Source organism: Chenopodium quinoa, unplaced genomic scaffold (genome assembly GCF_001683475.1).
Source record: "Chenopodium quinoa cultivar QQ74 unplaced genomic scaffold, ASM168347v1, whole genome shotgun sequence".
In the NCBI taxonomy this organism is placed as follows: Eukaryota; Viridiplantae; Streptophyta; class Magnoliopsida; order Caryophyllales; family Amaranthaceae; genus Chenopodium; species Chenopodium quinoa.
Genome location: NW_018742483.1, coordinates 392,129 through 401,528, shown reverse-complemented (window position 1 = coordinate 401,528; position 9,400 = coordinate 392,129). Strand labels below are relative to the sequence as shown.

The 9,400-nt window shown below is 32.1% G+C and overlaps 1 protein-coding gene across 1 annotated transcript; it reads right to left on the bottom strand.

Moving 5' to 3' along the window:
• Window positions 1-171: 171 nt before the first annotated feature.
• On the bottom strand, window positions 172-6,746 carry LOC110719095 (protein trichome birefringence-like 40). The gene is made up of 4 exons (XM_021897995.1): window positions 5,939-6,746; window positions 5,627-5,801; window positions 5,282-5,466; window positions 172-889 (listed from the first exon to the last, which is right to left on the bottom strand). Exons 1-4 carry the CDS (start codon window positions 6,475-6,477, stop codon window positions 385-387), a joined length of 1,404 nt encoding a protein of 467 aa, XP_021753687.1. The 5' UTR covers window positions 6,478-6,746; the 3' UTR covers window positions 172-384.
• Window positions 6,747-9,400: the final 2,654 nt, after the last annotated feature.

Below are 9,400 nucleotides of genomic sequence, written 5' to 3'. Positions count from 1 at the left end.
TGTCCTTGTAGCACAAGAAACGGTGCAATTTACAATTTATACGAACTTTTGGGCTGCAATTTGCAATTTTTTTTAAATGGCTGCAATTTACAAAATACGAACTTTAAATGGCTGCAATTTGCAAATTTTTCAATAATTAGTTATAAAAAAAAAAACCAAAATAATGCGGAATTATACCAATTCCGGCCTAAATAGCCAAGAATATTGAACCAACAAGGACATGAGGAGGGGAGGGGAAGAGAGAGACTCTCTTAGTAATGTAATCTTTCCATACAAAACTAAGGCAATAAATTAAATACTCAAATGTTAAGAATTTCTAACAAACATGCATTTTCAATTTACTAATGTTTAAAAAACCAATAAAATCTTGAAAAATAAACTATGTTAGAAAGTTGACATATTCCTTGGAGTATCAAAGAAAAGAGAAGCATACAATAGACGATTCCAAGTATCAGGTAATCCAGGAAGGCACCAGTGACTACAATCCGCAAAAGATGGAATCATCTTCTTATATTTTGTTATATAAATCTTCCATTTCCAACTACTTCTATACACTGAAGGATGTGAATCAATTCTATACTCGGAAAGTTTTGTGATATTTAGGTATTTTACTTGTGATTTGGTCATCCCTTTGATCACCTTCTCTATAACATCGATCAACGATCTCGGAAAATGGTTTACTAAGGACTCGTCCATGGTAGGTTGGGTAGCATTATAGCACCCTTTCCTTCCATTATGTTGTGCTGAAATGCTCCTAAAGAACACGGTTGTTTTCTTCGGGTTTACGTATTTCCTTACCCATTTTGCCCATGTTTTCATGCCTCTTTCGTATGCTTGCTCTACGGACATTGCGTTGTATAATTGTCCTTTGTATTGTAGTAGATCCCACCTACATAAATATATGAGAATTATAGGAAAATTTGTCAAAAAAAACCTTTTTAAAATAACATTTTGCGAAAAAAAAACTTTTAAAAGCTTTTTTGGTTCCAAAAAACCACCACGTTTAATTTTTTTTGCGAAAAAACCTATTTCCTTAATTATCTTCTAATTAATTTAATTAAACTCTAGTTTCCTCCTATTTCTTCTAATTAACCTCTAACACACCCAATTACTTAATAACTGTATTTAATTTATACATAAAAAAAAACAAAAAAAAAACAAAGAAAACCACCACCCAACCACCCAAACCCCTTCTCCTCCTTTACCCCCTCCCTTGGAAGCAACCCCCTCACCCACCGGTATTGCCGCCCAGATCCTCCCCACCTCCGGCGACCTACCTCTACTGTCGATGGACCGTCCCTTTCCCCTTTATCCCCGTTGGCGACCATCATCTCCCTTCGAATTTTTGGATTTTATATACTCTAACATGTTCAAATCAAGTCCAAATCAATTGCAATTTGCTTCTAAATTACCCTAGCATCACATACATACATAATCAAAGCCAAAACAAGCAACAATTACAAGTAGCATGCAAAAAATTAAAAACCCCCTAATCAATTTTCTAGGGTTTTTTAAAATAAAGGAGATAGTTCTTAGGCTGTGATTAGGGGGAAAGGGAGGTTCGTGTGGCGGTGGAGGAGGTAGCTGGAGGTGGGGGATCCGAATTGCGGGTCCGGCGGGAAAGGGGTCGATTCCATGAGAGGAGGAAGGGGAGGGGGAAAGGGTGAAGGAAGGAGGGGTGGTGGTTTTTTTTAATGTATATTAATTAAATCAAATTATTTAGTAATTTGATGGTTTAGAGGTTAATTAGAAGAAATTAGAGTTAATTAAGTTGATTAGAAGGCAAGGTTGGAAATGAATTTTAGACCCGATGTATGGATGGGGATGGGGATGTTAGGCGGGGATGAGTATCATGAGAAAGCCAACATCCGTCTTGCTGCGCCACATTGACATCCCTAATCAAACTAGTCCCTTCGTTTCCAAATGGTGTTCTTGTTTGAAATCTTTGACTTTTTTAAATAAAAAAAAATAAAAAAAAAATAAAAAATAAAAATAAAAATAAAATTCTAAATTTCTCTTAATCTATAAGAACAAATATAGTCGTGTGTGATTTAGTTTGATTCGTCTTGGTCAGTAGATTATTAATATCTAACTTTTATAATTTTTTTATTGTGAAATTAAAGATATTTGCGGTTAAATATGAGAAAAAATTTGCATTGATTTACAAAACATGAACATCATTTTGATTCGAAAGGAGTATTATGAATTGATAATGGTCAAATGTGTTACATCTATTTAAAGATTGGACGAGTAAAATGTTATCAAAGTCTAAATTGTATTGTAGCCTTGTAGGATATACTCCCTCCCTTTGGTCTTGACAATTTGTTTGGAATTCTTCATATATTCACAAAAAAAGAAAATTTTCTAAATTATTATCGATGTATTAAATAAAACATGTGTAATGTTATTTAATTTGTCTCCATAGATGTTTTAAGAATATCAAAATTTATAAATTACACTCGTAATTATACTTCACATATGTAAATGTTCAAAGTTTAAGACATGTGCTTTAATCAAAACAAAAGCACAATTTTGATGATTTTTTCTCAACACTAGAACAATCGAGTCAACTCTTTTCTTTCTTTGTTGACAGATACAATGCAACTAGATTAAAATAACACTTTCTTAAGAGGAATAAGAGCAACGAAGTACCTGAATAAAATTTTGTTATATTTCGATAACTGAGATTCTTGTGAAATTTAAAGTACAACTTTCGAAGTACCTAACTTTATGTTGCAAATTAGTGCCAACTTGTATCTGTCTTTAATATCTTGGACAGAATAAAATTTCTATTGCACATGATTTAGTGAAGATTCCAATTTCCAAAGATAAATCCATTTATTTGGTACTCCATATATATACATACTCCCTCCGTCCCAAAAAGAACGACCCATTTGAATTGATTATGCGCGTATTAAGAAAGTTAATTAAAAAGAAGTAAAAGCATATTGGAAAGATAAATTTACATGGAATTTGTAAAAAAAATAGAGAGAGAAAGTAATAAAATAACATCAAAAATGAAATTTTTATATGGGGAAGCTAATTTTGCACAAATATTGTTGCAAATTGATGGTGTTTTAATGCAAATGGGTCATTCTTTTGGGGACAAAATTTTGACCAAATGGGTCGTTCTTTTTGGGACGAAGGGAGTATTTTTTAATTATTATTTTAATTGCCTTTTCTATACTTACGGACGTCAGACGATGATACTATGTGCTACAAAATTTAAGACATAAATTAGTTATAAGGCTCAGACAATGCTCCAATTTATTATATACTAAGTTAAAATCCGTGCCATGCACGGTAATTTTTAATACTTAGGCCCTGTTCTTTTCACCTTAAAAAAATAATATTAAGTAAAAATAATTTAAGTTCAGTAAAAATAAGTTCAGTTCAGTAAAAATAAGTTCAGTTCAGTAAAAATAATTTCAGTTCAGTAAAAATAAGTTCAGTTCAGTAAAATTCAGTTTTTTTAAAGAAGAATTACCATAGAAAATCAGTAAAAATAATTTAAGTTCAGTAAAAATAATTTTAGTTCAGTAAAATTAAGTTCAATTCAGTAAAAATAAGTTCAGTTCAGTAAAAATAATTTCAGTTCAGCAAAATTAAGGTGAATCAAACAGGGCCTTAATTATAAAAAATTATACCTAATTGCAAAATAGGGTGAAAGTTCTGTAATTACAAAAAAAAAATTAAAAAAATTTATCACACTAAAGAAAACAGAGAGAATAATATATGCACCACTAATAAAAATAACTATGAATTACATTACAAAGTTATAGATAACAAATTATTATTGCATATTATTGTATAAAAAATAATATCTTTGTTTGAATGTGTACAAATAGAATATACTTATCAAATAAGAAATGAAATATTATATCATAGTTTTTATTAAAAACTTTCCTAAGAAGCTTTGGCTAAACAAATAAAAATTAAAAAAAAAAAAAACTTTTGGTGGGAAAATTTTTAACCATGAAATGACATGTGTCATTCCTAGTTTCACCTTTAGTAAAAAGTTATAGATTGCACGACATTACCACACCTTCTTAAATGTTTTTGGGATTACTAATTTATAAAAAAGTAAAATAATATATTTTTTTTTTGGTGAAGAGTAAAATAAATAATCGAATAATATGATAGACATCACTATGTCATAAATTTCGTAACTTTTTACCAATTATCGTCAGTGTTAACTCTTATATTTATGTGTAATTTACTTATACAATTGATTAATGACAATAGGCCGAATTTGGAATAAGTGGGGGTGATGGGGCGTAGTAAGAGAGGAATTAACACTTACCTTTTTTTTTTTTTTTTTTTTTTTTTGAAAAAATTTAATACTTACCTTTAAAATACTATTACATGTAATAAAAAATTAATTACATGTATGGTTGTCAAATGAATTTTTTTATTAAACCATACAGTCATATACATTAGTTAAAATTTTCATCTATTTTAGAATTGTAGTTTCTTTTAATTATGTAGAAAAAGTGGTACTCCATCCTACTCAACTTACTCGGAGTATATGTAATTGTCTTTAGGCAATTTAAGGAAAATCTACATTAAGTACATAGTACATTATTCTTGATAGTCAACTTTTTAGGTTGATGCGATGATACTCTTTTGTATAAAGTTGTTCAATTTTATTCCCAATTTGAATATGGAAAAGCCAAGCCTATCTTTTACTGAAAAAGCTAAGCCCCACTATCATATTTATTGCCTCCACCTACACAATTTTTTCCCACTCGCGTACACAATGACATTTGCTTATGTAAAATGAAGACGGTGACAATTCCAAGGTTTTATTTGATTGATAGGACGAACTAAAAATTTATCTCTCTTTATTAATTAATTATCCAAACATATTAATATTATCCATTTAGGTTTATCTAGTTCTATTTGTCCTAGCATAGTAGCATGCATCAACTCTCTCCATCTTCCTACATCACAAGGTTTGGTTACAAAATATAACCAATAATTGTCAATGTAATGTTATAATTAAAGCAGTCAATTCGAATAACTTGATAGAGTTCGGTAAGGCTGGTTGGGTCAAATCTATTTGAAATTTTAGTGATTCTAAATTCTTGTATTTATGTGAGCTGAAATCTAAATCAATTTTTTCGCGTCGATTAAAATTAATTTGATTAGGTCAGTTTTTAACCTCACTACCAACAATAATATTTATATTTATAAAACAAAGCAATAGATAAATTTAGAATTCAATGAGGCCCTTATAGTAAAATAAACTACGAATTTAAGTAAGGTTATGGCTACATACTTTTGAAATTTTCCTTTGTGAGTCCACCAATGCCCAGAATTGAATACCATAACATCCGCTCCTTGCCATTGATTGAAATTGGGTGAAAGCTTATCAAGTATAAGAACTCTTTTCCCACTTTTATGGTTTACATCATATTCGATTAGGAATGGACTCCAATGGAACTCGATTATTGTATTATAATCCTTCAATAACACAACATAAATTGAATTACATGGGCATCAACCTTTAATGAACCCTAAACATCCGTCTCATATTACTAACAAAAAATATGCAAAATATTTCAGCTAATTGAAACAAATTAAGTACGACTTAATTATATAAAAATATATAATTGTTGTTTACCTTTGCTTTCAGCCAATAATATTGTGAATTTTTATTATAAACTTCAGCTCTGGAGTAAGGAACAGATGAATATAGAAGGCAAGCAAGAGACTCCCACATATTTCTGTTAAGTGAATCACCAACGATTATCATCCTCTTGTTTCTAAGCCTTTCGAGCAAATCTCTTCCATTAAATCTAGAAAAAAAGTAATAATAATAAATAATAACAACATTAACATTCATGCATGCAATTTAAAAATAGTTATAATAAGACTTCAAAAGAGTAATTTGTCACAAAATTTGATTCAAAATGTAACAAAGTCACATACTTACAATGGTATATCACAATCGTTAGCTTCCCATCTCCACCTCTCATACTCAAAATCCGGCCTACCATTCTTACGGCAACTCATTTTCTCTTCAATAAACGGACACGAATTCGAATCATAACTAGGATTCTCATCCGGTTTGTACACCCAACGCCCTTCAAACATATTGCAACTTTTCGTACCAATATTAGTCTTGTTTGTTACGTCTTTTGTTACGTTTACAAGAAAAATCGAGTTTTCGACACAATTGAGTTTAGTTGACGACATTACTTGTAGCTCTTGTGGAATTGAGCTAAAATTAGCTATAGGTGGTTGGGTGTAAGGTGCAAGGATAGACGGTTTCGGAGACTCGGAAGTGAAGGAAGACATGGGTGCAAAAGCTTCATCATATGAAGGAAGTTGCACGGTGTTTCGAGCATTAGAAAAGCTAAAACTTTGGCTGTTTTGGTTTAGAAAAATGAGGAGAAACAAACATCCAAATAAGCTCCCAATTATGTATAGTTTCCATGTTTTATTGGTACTTAACTCTATAAGATTCATCATTTTTTTTTTCTATTGTTAAAGATGAGGTGGTTTGTAGATTTATATAGTAAGTAAAGAAGGTATTATATGTACGAGTCAGTCAAGCACTGTATTTATATATTAATTAGTAAAGTAGAATTTTTAAATTTGGTCTACTAACTATCTACTTGTCATTATGAAGATTCTTAAATAGCAAAGAAGAAGTAGATGGTAAGACATGTACACTGACAATTAAGTTTTGTCATTAAGAACATATATGATATTATTGCGAATTAGAAGCTTGAATTAGTCAAAGTCAAAGCATTTTTGATAATTAGCAAGTCAACTAGCTAGCTTAATTTGAAGATCCGATTCAAATTTTATTTTGCAATTGATTTTATACTATATTATATATATGTCCTCCGTTCCATAACACGATGTTCTTTTTTCTATATAATAAATTTATTTTAAAAAAAAATAACCAATAAAAATGTAACAATTTTATTAACTCATTCAATCTAAATTATTTCATTCTCCATGAAACAACTAATCTTCTTTCCCCCTTTTCCTATAGGGGCAATATTCCTTTATTTATTTTCATGGAAATTAAATTAGTTATAGCACGATATGATCAATAGATTAATGCGATGTTGCAAAATTTCAATTAATTAATCATACATAAGTGTCGACATTAGAAAACTTGTTTTTATTTAGTTAATAATAATTAGAGAAATTCTATGTCATAACCCTCAACTTTATAAAATTCTACGTTGTGCCCTCCACTTTTGATTCGTCTACACTGTAATCCCAAGGTACAGTTTGTAAATACGATATAACCCTGCCGTCAAGTGTCCGTTAATGGGGTTTTGTTTGTTATTATTTAACTACTATTTCTAGTTGGTTGTTAGGTTAGGGGGTTATTTCCCACCAAATCAACAACTTTCCCATATTTTCCATATTCCCCCTTTTCCCCAATTATAATTTTTAGGGTTTCTAATTGATTTCTCTCTCATCTTCAACCTCTCACTGCCACTTTACCAAGCATGTCATCTTCTACATCTCACTACTCCTTTCCCTCCAATTCGTCCAGTTCGTTGGAGTTTGTGAGTCCACGATGTTGGTCTAGGCCACATAATAGCTTGCAAAGTTGAAGATTTCAAACACAATTCGCAACCCAAGGAAAGCATTTTTCAAGTGCAATGATTGTGGGTTCTTCAAGTGGCTGGACGAAAGTGATATTTTGGGGCTGAATGCTGCAATGAAGAACAACAATGGGATTGATTCATTGGTTTTGCAGTTGACAGACTTTGTGTCTTATGTTAAGGAAGTAGTGAAAGTTGGAATTTTTAAGTATGTGTTGTTAGTTGTGATTTTATTATTCAAAAATAGGGGGTAATTAATTGTATTGTCATATTAATATTGTAGCTTATTGTAACTCAAGTTAATTTTATGAAATAAAAGTCTTATTTGGTAATTCTATGTTTATAAATGCATTTGCTTTATAAGCAAAAACAAAAATAATTCCCATATAATAGCAAAAGAGGCTTGAATTAACATATATACACAACTACCACTGTTTACACAAAAAATTGCCCCACAACTAGGCAATTCTTGCAATTTTGTAGTTAAAAAATTACATAAAGTTAATCATATTAATCCAGTTTTTGCCAAAATAATTAAAATGCAACACCAATTACATCAAGTTCCAACATGGATAGCCTGTTCATAATTTTTTGCCTTTTTGGACGGATGTGTTGGTCAAATACCCTACTTGGTGCTAGCTGACTTGAAGCGCCAATTCTTGTGTTTGAAGGTGCAGGGTTCTACCTTGTTGGCTGGCTGAAACTTTGTCCTACATCTTGCATCCTCCCAGTTGTTGCTCTAGATTGCTGTTGATGTGATCTTTCCCTTGTTGAGTTCTGGCTTCCTACACAGCTGTTAATCATAAGGTCAATTAGGTTGGTATCAAAGGGTTGTGATGAAGGTTGTTGTCTTGTTGACCCTTTCCCATTAGCATTCTTGGTGGCTACCTTCCCTTGTTGCTCCCTTAACTCCTTCTGAGTTGCCCCTCCCTTACATGTGAGAGTGTTGTGGCCATATTGGTTGCACTTGCTACATTTGACAGTGGCACTTCTCTTCCTTTTCCTTTGTTCTCCCTCTTCTCTTTTTCTATTCCTAGCGGGTGTGCCTACACTCCTCTTGATTGGTGGTGGCAATAGTTTTGGGTTATCCAACTCTGGCCATTGCTCTTTATCTAGAAGAGGTAAAATGTTGCCATTGTAAGTGGCCTTGTACCTAGCCACTGAATACCATTCACTGACATAGTCAGTTGGTTCCTTTCCAGCATGTAACTGACCCCTCATTCCATGCCTACATGGAATACCAGTTATTTTCCACCTTCCACAGACACAACTCCTTGAGTTAAGTGAAACTGGGAGCATGCTCTTCCCATCTGATATTTCATACTTACCTCTCCCATCTAGGTAAGCATGGCAAGATCTAGATTCCTTGATAAGATCCCTAACCGTCTCCATTATGTTAGGGCAAAGACCTTTAACCCATTCCTCACTTCATTGTTGCCTTGTAGCATGCCTCACCATAGCTATCATTCTCACACATACACACAGATACACACAGTTATAACTTGGTGCAAAAAAGGAAAGTAAAACTATAGAATTTCAATTTTTACCTTCCAAAAGAGTATGAATGGGGTATGTTCTGTCCACACCAATTGTACTGTTGAAGCTTTCAACAAAATTATAAGTGTTTTCATCATAGCACAACTTTGGATCAAACCTCCATTTTGTCGATCTTTCTAGTGGACCCTATTTCTTTGAACCACTTCACAACACCTAAACCAACAAGTGCTTGAAGCTTGGTGATTGCCTTCCTGAAGCTGAACTCAGAAAAGGCATTTGTGATTGACCAAAACACCTTATGCATCAGCATCCCTGGGTACTCTGAC

Excerpts from the sequence above, each read along its gene's own strand:
- LOC110719095 (XM_021897995.1), bottom strand. The coding sequence starts at position 6,477 with ATGATGAATCTTATAGAGTTAAGTACCAATAAAACATGGAAACTATAC. Across the intron at positions 5,802-5,938 it reads AACGATTGTGATATACCATT|ATTTAATGGAAGAGATTTGC; the intron begins GTAAGTATGTGA and ends CTTTTTTTCTAG. Across the intron at positions 890-5,281 it reads CACAAAGGAAAATTTCAAAA|GTGGGATCTACTACAATACA; the intron begins GTATGTAGCCAT and ends ATATTTATGTAG.